This window comes from Gallinula chloropus (genome assembly GCF_964237585.1).
Source record: "Gallinula chloropus genome assembly, chromosome: 10".
Taxonomy (NCBI): Eukaryota; Metazoa; Chordata; class Aves; order Gruiformes; family Rallidae; genus Gallinula; species Gallinula chloropus.
Window position 1 is genome coordinate 23,021,343 of NC_140095.1, and position 18,325 is coordinate 23,039,667.

At 41.2% G+C, this 18,325-nt stretch overlaps 1 protein-coding gene across 1 annotated transcript in view; it reads left to right on the forward strand.

Moving 5' to 3' along the window:
- KDM3B (lysine demethylase 3B) overlaps nt 1–18,325 on the forward strand; it is a gene marked incomplete at its 5' end in the record, with an annotated part of 55,753 nt that overhangs the window by 19,859 nt on the left and 17,569 nt on the right. Inside the window, 11 exons of the mRNA XM_084268452.1 lie at nt 472–540; nt 1,427–2,005; nt 5,071–6,316; nt 6,674–6,875; nt 8,217–8,431; nt 10,376–10,528; nt 12,009–12,116; nt 13,610–13,737; nt 14,347–14,617; nt 15,575–15,831; nt 17,682–17,948. Coding sequence (XP_084124578.1) covers nt 472–540; nt 1,427–2,005; nt 5,071–6,316; nt 6,674–6,875; nt 8,217–8,431; nt 10,376–10,528; nt 12,009–12,116; nt 13,610–13,737; nt 14,347–14,617; nt 15,575–15,831; nt 17,682–17,948 — 3,495 coding nt within the window. The remainder of the gene's footprint in view (nt 1–471; nt 541–1,426; nt 2,006–5,070; nt 6,317–6,673; nt 6,876–8,216; nt 8,432–10,375; nt 10,529–12,008; nt 12,117–13,609; nt 13,738–14,346; nt 14,618–15,574; nt 15,832–17,681; nt 17,949–18,325) is intronic.

An 18,325-nucleotide genomic window follows, 5' to 3' on the forward strand; every position in this document is an offset into this window, starting at 1 on the left:
TAAGAATCTCCAAGTACAGTTACAGAGATTAGGTATTCATTCCTACTTCTGAGGAGACGCGGATGAGCATAGTTAGCGTAAATTGGTGTGCTTCCTTCCTGTAGTCTTTTCCACATCTAGCAGAGTGAATGTACAGCAAGTTAGAACAACAGTGAATCAAATTTAAGCAAAGCTGTGTTTAATGCAGTGAATAAATCTAGAGATGCTCAGTAGAACAAGCATACAAGGAAACAGTAGTGTGAATCAAATTTGAAAGTTTTTTGAAATAGAGAGGATACAGAAAGATAGAAGGTAAACTGGAAGGGTATAGTCTTACTAAGGAAGTGGAGCAGAAAGAAGATGCAAATGGGAGAGAGGCAGAAGAGTAACCCTGTGTTTATGGTCTCTTCTGTTGATTCTGTATGCTCTAAATTAAAAACTAACCTCTTTTCTTCCTCTTACCTCCTCAATATCAATCTGCATAAAAACTAGAGTGGTGAAATAAAGTCGGTGGATCCTCGACTGATTCATGTGGTGATGGATAACACTTCTCCCAGCGAGGTACTGCAACGGTTCAGGTCTTGTATATACAGTGTGAAACTTCATAGATTTAGATGTAAGCAATCTAAAACGTGGAAACAACTAAAAGGCAATGCTCTCTTAACTGGGAGCTCTTGATAATGTAAATAGAAGAGGGAAATTTTCTTTCCCACTTTGAGAGTTGGTCATAGCTTTCTTTAAACAATATATTCCCTTTTCGTTCAGGCTGGTTCTGTTGAGTTCAGCATGGCTCTTGCGGGTGGGCTCAATAAATGTGGTTGTGCTCCATATTAAAGCATAGTGCTCTGACAAAGAATGTCTCTGTGCTCAGTGCCTTTATATAACAAGATTGCTCTGTGCTGCTTCAGCAGTTGTCTTAAGCATTTCTAAAGCTTACCATCTGGCTTTTCTGAAGCAGGCTTGTATGCTTATGACACTTCATTGCTTCAGTTGAGAGGTTCAGTGATAACATCTGAACCTGTGTTTTACCCCAGGCTGAAGGGCAAGCTATCTCCTGTAGTTAAATATTGCAAGCTTTGGATTGTGGACAGAAAGTGGGCCCTTCAAGAGAAACGTGGGCATTAGACTTACAGTGAAAATTAGTGTGTAAATATAGTTCTTACAAGTGTATGAAGACTGTTGCAGTATGGCTGTTGCGTGTAGCTCCAATAAAAATCTGACTGTGCAGATTCTATCCTCATACAAAAAAGACAAGAATGCACTTAGGCTTGTGTTCTATATTCACATAGTGTTTTTCCTTAGATAATCTGTCTCAATTTGTGGTTAAAAGAAATGTTATTAAGCTTAAGAGTAGTGCAACGTATTCTGTGTTCTAAGAGAAAAATGTTCTTTGAGTGGGCCTTCCTGAGTGTTCTGTTTAGTGATTGCATGGTTTTGTCTATTATAGGGAGGGGGAATAAAAGCAGCGAAATCATCTAAAGGGAAAAAGAAGAAAGAAAGCGTGGAGGGAAAGGATGGACGGAGGAGGAAAAATGCTTCGGATTCTGGGTGTGATCCTGTAACAAAGAAGCTAAAGGAGAGGGGTGAGGTGGATAGCAATGGTAGTGATGGAGGTGAGGCAAGCAGAGGACCTTGGAAAGGAGGCTCCAATAGTGAAACAGGACAGGATTCAAGGGCCAAACAGTTGCCTTCATTCATTCCTCAGATTAACCGCAATATTCGCTTTGCCACTTACACCAAAGAGAATGGCCGAACACTTGTAGTCCAAGATGAGCCAGTTGGTGGTGACACACCATTGTCCTTCGCACCATTTTCCTCTGTGGCTGGACAAGTGTTACTAGCTGGATCTGGATGTAAAGAGGCAGGAAAATCACTGGAACAAGTTGGCCAAGGCACAGTGACTTCTGCAGCTGCAGTTACTACAACTGCTTTGACACCAACAACTATGAGAATCTCTGACACAAGTTTGCCAGCTCTTACTGGACAAGAGAAACTGAAAACAGGGCGATCACAAGCCCAGGGAGAGGTGAGTAGCTCGAGATCCAGCATATTCAAGACGTGTATTTACAACAGATGTTCTGCGACATGTTCCAGTTACAAAGTGTGTCCATGTAATTGAGAAAACTACTCTTACTCTGTTGAATCCCTCCTCTCCTGAAGGAAAGTTCTAAGACACAGCTCTTACTTTATTCAGCCGTAATCTGAGAAATGCAGCCTTGTCAGTACAAGCACTATGTATTAATATCAATCATTATGTTGTGTCAGAGTTGGGCTTTTTCAGCTTGGGGAAGAGACGGCTCTGGGGGGACCTCACAGTGGCCTTCCAGTCCCTGAAAGGTGCCTGTAAGAAAGCTGGGGGAGAGCCGCTCACAAGGACATGGATGAACAAGGCGAGGGGTGATGGTTTTAAACTAGAAAAGCTTTAGGTTGGATATTAAATTCCTCAATATGCGTGAGGGTGGGGGATCGCTGGAACAGGTTGCCCAGAGAGGTAGTGGAGGTCCCATCCCTTCAGATGGTCAGGCTGGATGGGGCTCTGAGCAACCTGATCTAGTGAAGGTGTCCCTGCTTACTGCAGGAGTTTGGACTAAATGACTTTTAAAGGTCCCTTCCAACGTTATACATTCTATGATAGAAGATAACCTCCTTAATATCTCTTGTCTTTGTATAATTAAATATGCATAAGAAAGTACACTGATTTGAGCATTTAAGTTACTTTAAAAAACAAAACCAGCATCAAAACCAGAAAACAATGAAGATATATTTCAAGGGCCTTTTATAGATGCCCAGCTTGTCTGTTACAGCCGGGATATCTCCTTAGTGGAAAAAATAAGCCACTTGTATCATATACTATATAGGGCTGAAAACGATGAAATAATTAATACATTTGAGATGAGTGCCTTTAGAACAAATTTTAGTAAAGACGACCTTTTAGTTGTGTCTCTGTTTTCAATGGAAAAAGCAGAAGGGAAAATCTGTTAAAATAGAAAACTCAAGTAATCAAAAAGGCTAATAAAGGCTAATAAAAACAAAGTCTCACCTCAATAACTACAGCAAAAATTAATAAACTTTTAGTTTACTGTTTATAAAAAGAAGTGGAGAAAATGGGAGATATGTTAGAGAGTCCAAGGTGATTGCTGGGAAAGTAAACTGATTACTTTCATCCCTGTCTTTTGTGTAGCTAGTGGAACAGGAGAGAAGGCAGGATGTTTTCCTTGGGATAAGGATTCCTAGATGGTAAGGTGTAAAGGAGAAATAGAATTGTGGAAGAAAGGAGTGTGTTACATAATGAAATTGTTATATAATGTTATATAACGTTGTATGATATAACCTGCTCTCTCTCTCACTTCACCTCAAAAAAAAAAAAGAGTCAAGTCAGCAACAACTGCAAATTGTTTAGGTAAACCATCAAAATTATGTCTCTCATCAATTGTATTAAGGAAGAACAAATTGTACTGAGAAGTTTTGGTACCACCTTTCCATCTCTTCCTCTCTGCAAGCCCACATCACTTCTTAAAAATAGTTTTTTAATAAACTGGCTTCAGAATTTGCAGGTGGAAAACTGTATTTTCCTTGAAGGAGGGAACCTGTCATAAATCCGTAAGTGTTCTAGATAGTTCACATGTGTTACTGCTTCAGACCGTCCACTTTATCGTAGTGTGATTTGGTCCTTGAGATTACTTAACACACATGGTTTGCATTCATAGGCATATGCTTTTTAAAGCCATTAGAACTCAGTTAATGAGAATTACTTTGGCTCTAAAAAGAATTATCTGAAATTCTAATATCTGGAAAACCTATCATGGGGGACATGATTATGTTGTTAAAGTTGTTACAGCTGGAAGGTGATAATGAGGAGCAAGCTAACCATTAGTTTGTGGTGTAGTAGGTGTGCAGTGACACTAAGGACCAGGAAAACGTGTTGCACAGAGATTGTGGCTGTATTTAACATGACACTGAAATACAAGTATATTAATCATGAGTATTCTTCATGAGAAGATTTCTAAGTGGAAACTCTTAAGGAATAGAATTGATGGGTTAGTCACAGTCTAACCAGCTACAGTAGGACAGAAAATTGGAAAATCTCATTAAGTATAAATTGATAAGAGAGCAAGTGAATATTCCATGTCACAGTTATGGGTCTAGTAGAAGTCTGCAAGTCAGAAAAATTTCTAGTATTTGAAGATAAGAAGAATTAAGCCCTTGGTGCTTAACTTCTATTGAGTAATCCCCTGGAAGGCACCACTACTTAGGCATCTGTCAGCAGATGTGACATGCTGTGATAAGGAACAGTTTCTTCACTAACTGATAGAAGGCTTTCTTTGTTTAATTAACTTTTCTGACTAAGTTAATTGGGGTGCTGGTTGGGTAGGAGAAGCTTGTCAGGATGATCACAGGTCATCTCTCTCTAGGAACCAGGGATAGGACCAGAGGGAACAGCAAGAATACGCGGCAAGGGAGGTTTAGGTTGAATGTTAAGGAAGAGATTCTGTGCTGGGAGGGGGGTCGTGTGCTGGCACAGGCTCCCCAGGGAAGGCATCACAGTCCCAGGCTGGGCTGAGGGCAAGAAGCATCTGGACAATGCACTCAGTCCCATTTTCTGACTGGCTGGGCCTGTGTGGAGCCAGGAGTTGGACTGATAATCCCTATGGATCCCTTCCAACTCAGGAGATTCGGTGATCTTGGAGAGAAGATGAGGGATGGGAGATTATTGAAAAGCAGTTTCTACCAAGGTTCTCTTCTTGCTGATTTGAAGTAAAACAGTCAGCAGTTTAAATAATTTTCTGTGACTTAGGTCACCTTGTCTTGTGTCTCACATCTGTTCTAAAGCAAAAGACATTGCGTTCATCTTCTCCATCCGTCTTTAGTATGTAATGGTCACTGATAGCTCATTAGTTTCAGTACCTTGTAGGTAGGAAAAATTAGTCTAGCAGAACCTTAAAAAAAGTTTCTTCATTGTAAATAATTCTGCTGAAAGTTTCTATTACAGGTGCATAAGTAGAATGCTAATTGTACAATTAGGTGAACCAGAGCACTGCTGAATCAAACAAGAATCCATTAATAGGCTAATGTTTTTTAATTTTGTTTCAGAATTCCCGAAATTCACTTTCGGCTGCTTCTGGATTTGGAGTCTCTCTCCCAAGTGCTTCTCAGCCCTTGGTATTTGGGGGTGGAAGAAGCCAATCAAATGGAGTAGTGACTCCAGAAAGCAAACCTTCTGGATTTCCTTTTGGCTATAGTACTGGACAAGAGGCTCAGAAAGATTCTGATCTGTCAAAGAACTTGTTTTTTCAATGCATGTCGCAAAATCTACCTTCCAGTAACTACTTCACAGTCATTTCAGAGAGCTTGACTGAAGATGCCTCTAGTCGGGACTCATTCAAGCAGTGTACAGAGAGTGTAGGAGCTGGGACCTGTAAAGGTAAAATTCTTTCAGCGGACACTAAACCAGGAACCCAGCCTGGCAGCTCTGCAGAGCGGAAACTGCCTGTGGAATCTATGCCTACCCTTACTCCAGCCTTTTCACGAAGTCTCTTGAATACTCGCCCCACAGATAGTCATGAAAACCTGTTTCTGCAGCCCCCAAAACTATCAAGAGAGGAGCCCTCAAACCCTTTCCTGGCATTTGCTGAGAAAGTAGAACTTAGTCCTTTCAGTGGCTTTGCATCTTCATCTCAGGCAGGGGTTTCTACTCCCTCTACACCTGTGGGTCATAAAGCCAATTCTGCCTGGCCAGAATCACTCACCTCTACAGACTCTTCGCTAGCTAAGAAGAAAGCCTTGTTTATAACAACGGATTCCTCAAAGATGATCTCTGGTACTCCTGGTTCAGCAGTTACTGTTGGTGTTCAGAGCCATTCCACTGTAGGGAATGGCCGTTCCACCTCACCGACCAGCAACCTGACACAGCCTATTGAGATGCCCACGCTTTCTTCCAGTCCAACAGAAGAAAAACCATCTGTTGGGCCTGGGCAGCAGGACAATCCTCTTCTGAAAACTTTTTCTAACGTGTTTGGCAGACATCCACCTGGCTTTTTCTCTTCACAGGCAGAGTTTCCACAGGAGAACAAAGCCCCTTTTGAAGCTGTGAAAAGGTTCTCTCTAGATGAGCGGAGCCTAACATCTAAACAGGACTCAGATTCTAGTACCAATAGTGACCTGTCAGATTTGAGTGACTCTGAAGACCAGTTGCAGGCCAAGGCTTGTATGAAGGGAATCCCAGACCACTTGATGGCAAAGCTGGGCCCCAATGCAGAGCGCAATGCTGAATTGCTGCTGGGGAAAGGAAAAGGGAAACAAGCCCCAAAGGGCCGGCCTCGCACAGCTCCCCTAAAAGGTGATGATTTGAATGCAGGGTGTCTTGGAAGCACAAGGAGGTGGGATACTGGGATATGTCCTGTGTGATGAACTATGTGAACTAACCATAGGTGTAAACAGCATTTATGCAGTACATGGGATATTTACAAGGCTAAAACTTAAACCATCTTGTATGTGAATTAAAATGTTCACTTTGAGAAATGTTTAAGCATATATGTGTCAGGACAAAAGTGTGGTATGCTACAGGTTTGAACAGTCTTACTGATTTTGCATGTGTGCAAGCATACAGATCTCTGACAACATGTATACTGGGGCCAGTATCCTTTTGCGGTTGCAGTTAACTAATGAATTTTTAATTCTACTTTGCGTCACCCAGTTGGCCAGTCTGTGCTGAAAGATATGAGTAAGGTGAGGAAGCTGAAACAATCAGGTGAGCCTTTTCTCCAGGATGGCTCTTGCATCAATGTAGCTCCACATCTGCACAAGTGCCGGGAGTGCCGTCTGGAGAGATACCGCAAATTTAAGGAGCAAGAACAGGATGACTCAACTGTGGCATGTCGCTTCTTCCATTTCCGGAGGTGCTCAGATCCTTCCTTCCTTCATATGTAGTCTGTGTGCAAAACTTGGACCATGTCCAAGCACAAAGGAATTGTTTTACTTATTTAACCTGCTTGTGTACCATTATGAAGGTTTGTAGTGTCCTGCATTTCCCTGTGTCACCTGACTGGATTTCTCTCACTGGGGTGGGAAGAGCTGTAGTTGGAAGACACAGCCCTATAATAAATAAGCCTCTGGGTCCAACTACGGGAGATTGAATTTTCTTTGAGTAGAACGTTACCACTGGAGAGCAGTTTGTATCTCATAACTGTTCTCTCCCCCTTTCATAAGGAGCTTGGAATAGAGATAAAATTTTTATTCTGTCAACAAGTAACTAAACGTTGCCAGCATGAGGCTAATGTTTGACTAGGTTTTGTTGAGTACAGAGCTGATTTCTAGGAGTAGAACACCACCTGTGTTTTCTCTGTGTTGTGTACACGTCTAAGTTCTCTGACCTGTTGTGCTTCCCTTCATCTTCCTTAACTGCCTGTTTTCTAGCAAGTGCTCTGCATCTTTTTCCAAAAAGATGTTTGTTCACTTTCTGGCACATAAAATATGAAGTGAATTTTTAGTATGTGCCACCAATTCAGTAAGGCTTATAGCTGCTTTTCCTCCTGACCTTGTGAAAAATTAATCCAGCTTTGAGATTAAAGACAAGATTGGTTTTGCTTGAAAATGAAGTTATCTTAATATTGGCGGGAGACATTCAGGGTTTCGTAGCTTATGGTTTTTTACCACACAAAGACTTGGAGGCTCAGCAGCTGCTGATAAAACAATTTTGACTCTTCTCTGGAGGACAGTGGCAAGGATAGTAGGTACAATAAGGAATTTTGTGTGTCTTGTAATGTGAACTGTTAGAAGAGTTGCCCAGTGCTAGCAGCCTAGCCAGAACTGAAATACCAGTTTCCTAACAGTTGGGGAATTACTTAGTTGGGGAGTTATAGAGAATGAGAACTGTGCACAGTATTACAAGCAGCATCATACAGCAGCCTAAATAATTTGAATTTTGTCATCTCCTTCTATTGATAGTACAGAGAGATGTGACCTACCAAGCTGTAGCAGTTTTCTGTATCTGGAATTTCCCACCAATGCTTACTGGGATGCAGGGATTCACTCTAGTGGATTTTGCAGCCATTGCTTTAGTTTACTTTATTTTCTGTGTTATTTGGATTTGCATAATCATAGTACGAACTGTGGAGTACAGCTCTCTAGCTCAAGCCTTTTTTTCCCCTTTCTGCATTTATGTTCTGACATAGATGGCTTTTTAAGTTGATCAGATGCAGTTGAGCAGCTTCTCAATTACTCCATCCTGTTTTCTGCAGGCTGGTATTTACCCGGAAAGGTATTCTACGAGTAGAGGGTTTCTTGAACCCACAACAGAGTGACCCTGATGCCATGAGTCTGTGGATTCCTTCCTCCTCCCCTGCAGAGGGGATTGATCTGGAAACTTCCAAATACATCTTGGCCAATGTTGGGGACCAGTTCTGCCAGCTTGTCATGTCAGAGAAGGAGGCAATGATGATGGTGGAGCCACATCGTAAGCTGGGCTTTTGATGTGTTTTCTTTTTTTGTCTATCTTCTCTGCGTAATGTGTGTACAATGCAGTGGAGTAGAGTGGAAAGTGTAATAGAATTCCTTGTTAAAATGCTTTTCCCTTTCTTCTGAGGAGAAGGCTATATTCACTTCTTTGGGGTGTGTATAACTGGGAGACCAGTGTTTGGGATTTTTATTTTGTATCAGTGCAATATTACTGCCAAGGAAGCTAACAGTAACTTTCCCAGGTGTGATTCAATTATTTTTTCAATAAATATAGCTGACCCAGGCTCCTCAGAAAAATATAATTAAGTCCAGCATGCTTTAATGAGCAGCTCTTCTTACATATTGCTCTCCTGTTATGCTCAAAGGGACATCATCCAAAAGCTCGGGGTTTTCTAGGGAGGGAGCAGCACCTGCATTCAGTCTTCAAGGACTCAGCTGAGGGACTAGTTTACAGCATTGCCACTACAAGAGGAGTGGGTTTGGAAGGAATTTTCTAAAGGTATCCAGTTCAGCTTTATCATGTGGATAGCTCTGACTGTCTGGTTTTACCCTTTAGCTTCTGGAATGTTCAGGGGTAGCCATCTGGAGAGGATTTCCCCTTCCTCAGTGGATGTGTTGATTTAGAATCCAGAGAGTTTACAAGCATGCAATTGAGAAAACTAAATATGCCCTCTTTACAGTTTTATAAGGTCATGTTATTTGTTAGCAGAAGTTTTTTCATTTTGCTCTAAGTTCCATAAATGCTTCTTGAAATTCATAGAATCATAGAATGGTCTGGGTTGGAAGGGACCCCAAGGATCATAGAGCTCCAACCCCCCTGCCACAGGCAGGGACACCAACCTCCAGGCCTGGAGCTGCCCAGGGCCCCATCCAACCTGGCCTTGAACACCTCCAGGGACGGGGAATCCACTACCTCTCTGGGCAGCCTGTTCCAGCACCTCACCACTCTTTCTGTAAAAAACTTCCCCCTAATATCTAATCTAAACCTTCCCTCCTTTAGCTTTAGTCCATTCCCCCTTGTCCTGCCATTATCTGCTCTTTCCCCTCCTGCCTATAAGCTCCCTTCAGGGACTGGAAGGCTGCAATGAGGTCCCCCCGCAGCCTTCTCTTCTCTAGGCTGAACAAGCCCAGTTCCCTCAGCCTCTCTTTGTAGGGCAGGTGCTCCAGCCCTCTAATCATCCTTGTGGCCCTCCTCTGAACCCTCTCCAACAGTTCCACATCCTTCTTGTATTGGGGGCCCCAGATCTGGACACAGTACTCCAGATGGGGCCTCACGAGGGCAGAGTAGAGAGGGACAATCACCTCCCTGTCCCTGCTGCCACTCCTCTCCTGATGGAGCCCAGGATACCATTGGCCCTACGAGCTGCCAGAGCACACTGCTGGCTCATGTCAAGCTTCTCATCCACCACAATCCCCAAGTCCTTCTCAGCAGGGCTACTCTCAAGAAGCTCTTCTCCCAGTCTGTATCTGTGTCTGGGATTCTTCCGGCCCAAGTGCAACACCTGACACTGGGCAGTGTTGAACCTCATTAGGTTCCCCCGGGCCCATCTTTCCAGCCTGTCAAGATCCCTCTGGATGGCTTCCTTTCCTTCTGGGGTGTCGACCACACCACTCAGCTTGGTGTCATCCGCAAACTTGCTGAGGGTGCACTCAATTCCAAAAATTCAGTTACTACAAAGCTCTCTGGGGTGCTCCATTTCCTTGTAGTGTGTGCATTTTGGGACTTGATCTTACCCACTTCTAGAAGTGGGGATTTTAATAGTGTCACACGACCGGCAACTTAAGCAACGTATCTCTGGATATACAAAGTATGTTTCTCTATATTCTGCCCTCAAGTCATGTTTCTGTGGATTGTTTCTTTATCAATGTTATTGTGACATTACCAGGTAGGAGAAATGCAGAATGTCAAAGCAATAATTCCTGATTTTGCTTCTGTTTATAGAGAAAGTGGCATGGAAACGAGCAGTGCGTGGCGTGAGGGAAATGTGTGACGTGTGTGAAACAACACTCTTCAATATCCACTGGGTTTGTCGCAAGTGTGGCTTTGGGGTCTGTCTGGACTGTTACCGGCTGAGGAAAAGTCGTCCACGTAGTGGTTAGTCCTGGGTTTTTCTTTCCCACTGCTGTGGTCTTTGCACTGGCTGGCTTTCAGCGGGGATATTTCCTGGGGAGTTGAACATTTTGTGGGAGAGTTAGCAAGTGTCAGTATGGGAGGCTGGAGGTTGAAATTTTGTCATTGTTGCCTTTCATGCTACTGTTCTGTTCTTTGTCCCCCCAGATACCTGTGTTTTATCTGTTTGGTTAAAATTTTTATGTTAGAATTACAACATCAGCAGGCACAGGCTGTGTACTGAGATAGACTATCATATAGTTCTATCTTTTCCTCTGAGTATATAAAAGACTTCTTAACAGTTTGGAGCCATCACAAGAAGAGCTAGCAGACATCATAGAGAACTCCTTTCTGTAGGAAGGAGGTAGATCAGAAAGTTTGTTTGGTTTTGGTTTTTTGGGGTTTTTTTATTCCTTACCACACTGGAGTGTGCGCTACACACTGTAGCACACGATGTGTTTGATAAAATCATTTGAGACTGAATATATCGCTGACAGAATATAGTATCAAGATGTTCATGAGTCAAGGGCAGTAGTCTCTTCACCCATTTTCTTCTCACATCAAGGAAATAAATATGATAGTTTTAACCTTGCATAGGTAAAGTTAAGAGATGTCCTGGGCATATGAGTTTTTACTCACTGGTGTACAGAGGAGGGTCAATAGTGAAAAGATTGGTATTTTACAATGTCAAATGCTACTGAAGTGTGTGTGAATTGCTTATCAGTGATGTCTTTCTGAAAATGATATTGTAATTATGAATTATTAGTCCAGTCTGAAATTTTGGAATGGGATGTAGAACCAAGGCATTACTTAAATACAATTACTTGCCTCAAGAGGCTTCTGAACTTTGTGCTATAGAAACAATCTATGCAGATACCAGCTCTAAAGCACCCTGAAATTAAGTTTTATATGATCCTTCTCATATTGTACTCCACTCATCCTCCTCCCCCCTTCCTTTTTAAACAAAGAGAATGTCACATAGCTTGTAGGCCCAACTGGATTTAAAATCTGAAGAAGTATAAATCGATCAGGCTACTTTTCAAACTGTTACTGTGCTGCTTGTTAACTGTTTAAGTAGATATGCTAGAAGGAGAGCTTAGTTTTCTCTTCCTGAAACTGATCTGCTGATGCTTACTGTTGAAAAAGCTTAGGAGATGATAAGAAATGGAAATATAATGAGAACAAGAGTATGATATTCAAAAATGGAGGCTAGAAGTTGAGATTTTTAGGTGATGAAAATAGCAAGCTAGTAGATATGAAGGGAAAATGACACTGATAGTTTTATAACCTGGAGGGAAAAAAATTGTTGTAGATCCTGTATTTCTAGTTTATTTCTGAGATCACCAGGTTAATTCCCTGTATTGTACAGGATCTAAAGAAACAATATTGATACAGAAACATTCTGTACTGTAAAGTTCCAGTGACTTCTGTTCACAATTTTACTTTTTTGGTGTCTTTATTCCAGAGACAGAAGAGATTGGTGATGAGGAGGTCTTCTCATGGCTGAAGTGTGCAAAGGGTCAGTCTCACGAACCAGAGAATCTTATGCCAACACAGATCATTCCTGGTACAGGTAATGCCTGAAACCTGAAAGGAAGAATTCCATGGGTTGAGGGTTGGGGTTTTTTTCCACCCCTCGATTTTGAGCAAGCAAGTGAAAAAAAAATACTAAGATTGTTGATGGGCTATGTTCTAGCATGGACTTTCACTTGGTTCAGTGGAAGGGTTGAAGAGAAGTCAAGCTGTGGGTTTGAAGTGAACACCCTTCTGATACTAGATATGACTACTTGTACTTAGTTGTTTTTAGTTGTATCAGTAAATTTGGTTAAGTTATGAGACCATCGAATCGTAGGGGTTGGAAAGGACCTCAGGAGATGATCAGATCCAACCACCCTGCCAGACGGACATCTTTTTTGTTAGGAAAGGGAAAAAGAGTGGTCAGTGCTGACCATTTACTTGATTCTTTTTTTTTTTTTTTTTTTTTTACATGACTGGTCACAAAATGAAAAATCACAGAATTATAGAAGGGTTTGGGTTGGAAGGGATCTTTAAAGATCATTGAATCCAACCACTAGACTAGGTTGTTCAAAACTCCAGTCACCATGACCTTGTACGCTGCCAGGGTTGGGATATCCACAACTTCTCTGGGCAATGTGCTCTGGAGTTTCACCACCCTCATCATAAAAAATATCTTCCTTATGTCTAATCTAAACCTACCCCCTTTCAGTTTAAAGCCATTGCCCCTTGTCCTGTCTCTATAGGCCCTGATAAAAAGTCTCTCTCTGCCTTTCTTGTGATCCTCCTTTAAATATCAACAAGCCACAGTAAGGTCTCCCCAGAGCCTTCCCTTCTCCAGGCTGCACCACACCAACTCTCTCAGTTTTCATCAGAGAGGTGCTCCTGTCCTCTCATTTTTGTGGCCCTCCTCTGGACCCATGGTAACAGGCCCATGTCTGGCTTGTCCTGGGCACCCCAGAGCTAGACACAAGGCTCCAAGGAGGGTGAGAGTAGAGGGGGAGAGTCATCTCTCTCGACATGCTGGCCATGCTTCTTTTTGTGCAGCCCAGGATACGACATGGCTTTCTGGGCTGAAGGGCATGTTACCAGCTCGTGTTCAAGTTTTCATCTACCAGTACACCCCAGTCTGTTTCCACAGGGCTGCTCTTGACTCATTCATGACCCAGTCTGTATTGATATTAGGGGTTGTCCCAACCCAGATGTGGGACCTTGCACTTGGCCCTGTTGAACTTCATGAGCTTCATGTGGGGCTGCTCCTTAGGCCTGTCAGGGTCCCTCTGGACAGCATCCTTTCCCTCTAGTGGGTCTAGCTTGGTGTCACCTGCAAACTTGCTGTGGGTGTACTCAATCCTACTGTCTGTGTAATTAATAAAGATAGTGAAGAGTACCAGTCCCAATGCAGACACAGCTCTCCACACTATTCAGAGAAGATTGTCTTGTAGCATGTGATAATAAAGATACTTAACAGTAATACTAAATATCTATAGTTAACGCCTCATTTTTAGATTTCTTTACATGGGTTATTAAAGATTTTAACTTTATTTCCAGCGCTTTACAATATTGGAGATATGGTTCATGCAGCACGAGGCAAATGGGGTATTAAAGCAAATTGTCCATGTATTAACCGGCAGAATAAATCAGTGTTGAGACCGGCTGTCACTAATGGAATATCGCAGGTATGCAATTTGAGGCTGAACTTGCCTTGTTTGACATGACTTTTTAAAGTTCTATTTAAATAGTAGATCCTTCAGATTAATCTGTGGAAAACAAACTATTTTCTCTGTATATATTCAGAGTGTTTTAGCTTAAAAATCTTCTGGGACAGTTTTTGAGGACGTGAGCTGCAGCTTTTATTTACCACGTGGATATTTGGGCAAATACTCTTACGTAGAAATTGGTAGGAAGCCATTCATGCTGATACTGTACTTCTAAAACAAACCACTGTGAGTAGATTACAGTGTATGCATTTATTGTATTACAGTTCCTAAATGTTATGCTCAATCTGGAGCAGTTCTGTTCACACAAAATGTCCTCCTGTAAAAAATGAAATCAAAAAGCCTGGGCCTGTGGTGAACATGATTAAAAGACTGCTTGCCAAGAGTTTACACCACAATGCAAGGCCTAATGTACACAGAGAAGAAACTCCTGTGCTAAGCTTAAAGGAGCTGTACTGTGTGCTTAAAGCAAATAAACAAGCTTAATGGATTGGATAACTACAATATCTCCCAAGTTTAACTCTTCTCTTTAATCAACATTTATCAGTTGTATTTTTATTTTTATTTAAGCTTCCAACTGTAAATCCTAGTGCATCAGTCTCTGGAAATGAGAGCACCTTTACCACTGGAGCAGGAATGGGGCAACTAGAAATGGACAGTGTTCCAAAATCTGAAACAACTGATAGCAGGATAGAAGAATCTGCAAAAACAGAGACATTACCAAACAATAACACTGGTGAAATAAAGACTAACAGACCACTTTGTCCAGAAACAGCTCCATCATCAGCCTTGCACTGGCTTGCAGATTTAGCAACACAAAAAGCAAAAGAAGAAACAAAAGGTGAGCAGAAGACATGCCCTCTGGGATTGGGATTAAATAACAACATACTGCTCGGTTGCTGTTCTTTGAGAGCGCCTAGCTCTAAATTGAAAAGAATGTGGTTGTTTTTCTTCTTCTGCCTCTTAGAACCAGTTCTCTTTTTACAGAATAGGAATATGCAAAGCTAGAAAGGTGATGATACAGCTGAAAATTAAAATACTGTCTTGTCATTCCCAGTTTGTTTCAGTACCAGTTCTTGTATTTATTTTCTAATAAGTATCTCATATCCTAATGTAAACTAATTATTTTAATTAATTTCAGGTACAGCTTTGCCACTTTATAATTATTGAAGTAAGTAAAGTCAGTTTGTGTGCTATGTGAAGAGTACATTTCCAAAGAATTGAGAAGGTAGAGCCTACTTGGAGGGTCAGATGAAAGCTTAGAACTTCTTTAATACTCAATAGTTTGAGTGTGATTCTCAATTGAAATAACTGCTTATAGAATACTCCTCCTCAGTTGTCAGAGGTAGCATGACTAACACAGGATTTTATTCTTTTCTGTATATTTAGCATGAGCCACTCCGTGTAAATGTTAAATGTTTGTTAATTTTTCACTAGTTTTACGGGCCTTAGCCACTTTAATATTTTGACTAGAGTTGAAAGTTGAATTATTTCATATTGAAATGCTAGTTCAAAAAGTCAATGAAATGTTTTTTAATCGAGTCTATTACAAAGTTGTGGTATCAAGGGCTTTCAGATCAGATGTAGTCAAAAACGTTAACTGACAGCATACTAAGGGTAAAATCAATGTTCCTTGTGTCTTTGATCCTCTTTGAGTTGCCTCATTCAGTGTTGCAGTGATAATTTATCTGTATCATGAGATCCTGTCGGTATCCCATTTAATGCAAAAGCAAATAATGTCAGAGATCTTTGTGATCATTTTAACTTTTTCCCCACAATATTGTTATTTATCTTGCAGAATCAGGATCACTGCGGTCAGTGCTCAATAAAGAATCCCATTCACCCTTTGGATTGGATTCCTTCAACTCTAATACAAAGGTTTCCCCACTAACCCCAAAACTGTTTAATAGCCTCTTGTTGGGCCCAGTGACATCCAGCAACAAAGCCGAAGGCTCCAGCCTCAGAGATCTGCTACACACAGGGCCAGGAAAGCTTCCTCAGGTTCCGTTAGACACGGGAGTCCCTTTTCCTCCAGTCTTTTCTGCAGCTTCTACGGTAAATAATTGGGTATTCTTGCAATGATATCTCTTCTAGAGAAAATAATTATTACAATCTAACAGTTTTCATCTAACTGTTTTTGTTGTATTGTGTCCTTGAATGTTGCATTTCTTGCAACATCTCACCAAAACTCACAATACCACAAAGTTGTAGAGAATTTTAATCACAGAATCATAGAATTGTAGGGGTTGGAAGGGACCTCAAGAGATCATCGGGTCCAACCCCCCTGCCAAAGCAGGCTCCCTAGGTCATATCTCTCAGGCGTCCAGACGGGTCTTGAATATCTCCAGGGATTTAATGCTAATCGTTAGTTTGTAGTTTGGTTTTCTACTGCTGTGGAAAAGCTATTCCTTGCAAGAGACCAAGAAGGCAAGCCTTTTGACAGATAATTGATAATCAGCATCCCTGTAAAAGTTCAATTTAAATTCAACACCTTTAAAAACATTGAAAGAGACATACCACAGAAAAAGACAAACAGCTCCTTAAAAAAGCTTACTTATACTTGAAAGGTATTTAAGATAAAATATGAATTTAAAAATGTAAGGTGTAGTTGCTATTTCTGGACACATTTTCTGGAATAACAATACTTTGTTTCTCTTTAATCCCTTATGGAGGAAATAACCTTAAAAAACCCCAAACCCTGGACAAATCAATGATACTTGAAATAGCTAAGAGCATTTAGTTTAAGAGAAGGATAACTTCTGTGAAATTTATCAAGGCTTAGCTACTCTTGGAGAATATTTTCTCCAAAAGCTTAGGCAGATAGAATGAAGATCATGAGATGGTTTCTCTTCTAACAGGTTTTTTTTTCATCTCTGTCAGGTGAAACCTTAATAATAGTTCATGTTGTTTGTTTTCACTAGAGGGAACTGTATAGGAAAATATGTTGCTGCTATAGGGAAATGAATACAATAATACTTCGCCCCCCCATCACTGGGAACAGGCAAAGAAATCTTGATCACTTGTTTTTAAAGCAGGTTATTCCTTTAAGGCTTGAGAGGGCTTGTCTCAACTTGTATCCAGTCCTTGGGTTTGGTTTGGGTATTTTGGATTTATTTTGGGGTGGAGATTTGGGTTTGTTGATTTTTTTTTTTTTTTTTTGGCTAGAATGAGAAGCTTCTTGTTACCAGAAATCATCATACCCTTGCCCCTCCATAGATATCTTGTGAATAATTATCCAGTTAGTGTTTATCTTTCGTTGACTGTATACATTATTCTCTTCACTGTCTTGCTACAGGCAAACATGTTTTTTTTTATTGTTAAGAGCACAATTTAAGATTGCATTGTGAATCTCTTGTGGACTTTAAACATCCCTTGAGGAGTTTTAAATATCCTTTGAGGAGCATGGATGCTACATCCAGAGAGGCTGTGTACTAATGGTTCTATGTATAATGTTATACATGTAGGAAGCACTTTGTCCTCTGTCAGTGTTTACTTAAAGTTCCCGTATTTGTCAGCTTACTCATGCTGGGGTTGAATTCACTTCCTTAGTAACTGAATGAGGGAAATGGGTAAATAAAGTTGAGATATTAATGAAATTAAGAAAAACTTTGAACCATTTTTACCATTACAGTAACAGATCACTTAGGTTTCCTATTCCATGATTGCCTCTGTGGTGTTTTTCTGGATAGTCTGTAGCAGGTGGTTTTAAATTTTACTGCTATAAATCAGGGGCACAGCTGTTTCTGTTCTCACTGGATGTGTGCAGGTCTCTGAGCTGATTTGTTTACTGTTGCATGTTCTTCTGATAGCAAGGTGTCTGTGACGAAAATCTGAATGACAGCAGATATGCATTAACATGTATGCCGTTGCAGGACTACACTAACCTCTGAATTTGCATCTTCCAGGGTGCCAAAGGTAAAGCCAGCCTGCCTAACTTCTTAGACCATATCATTGCTTCTGTGGTGGAAAACAAGAAGACTTCTGATGCTGCAAAACGAGCTAGTAATTTAGCTGACACACAGAGAGAGGTGAAGGAAATGGTAATGGGCCTAAATGTGCTGGATCCACACACTTCCCACTCATGGCTGTGTGATGGTAGACTCCTTTGCCTTCATGATCCTAGCAACAAAAACAACTGGAAAATCTTCAGGGAGTGCTGGAAACAAGGCCAGGTGGGTGATGACAACACTTACTGCTTTTAAGTCTCCTGAAGTTTTAACTTGTACCATGGTTACTGACAAGTCCATTCAAAGTTTGGCCAGTTGCTCCTGCATGAATATGACAAAGATCTCAGTGTAGCGCTATAAACAGGGGATGTAGTGTCCCTGTCCGCTCCATGATCTGCTGACTCAAGCCCATGTCTCTTGCACACTGAGCTTTTCCCAGCTTACCAGTATGAGGGTGTTTTCTGTCACAGCCTTTTTAGTTGTGTGGTTGGTGCTGAAGCTTCTGTACTACAGCCTAGTAGTGAATCCACTATGATTTCCTGCATGCATCCTAGCATCTACCCTGTACTCGGTGCCTTATATCCTTAAAGAAAAGATCCATT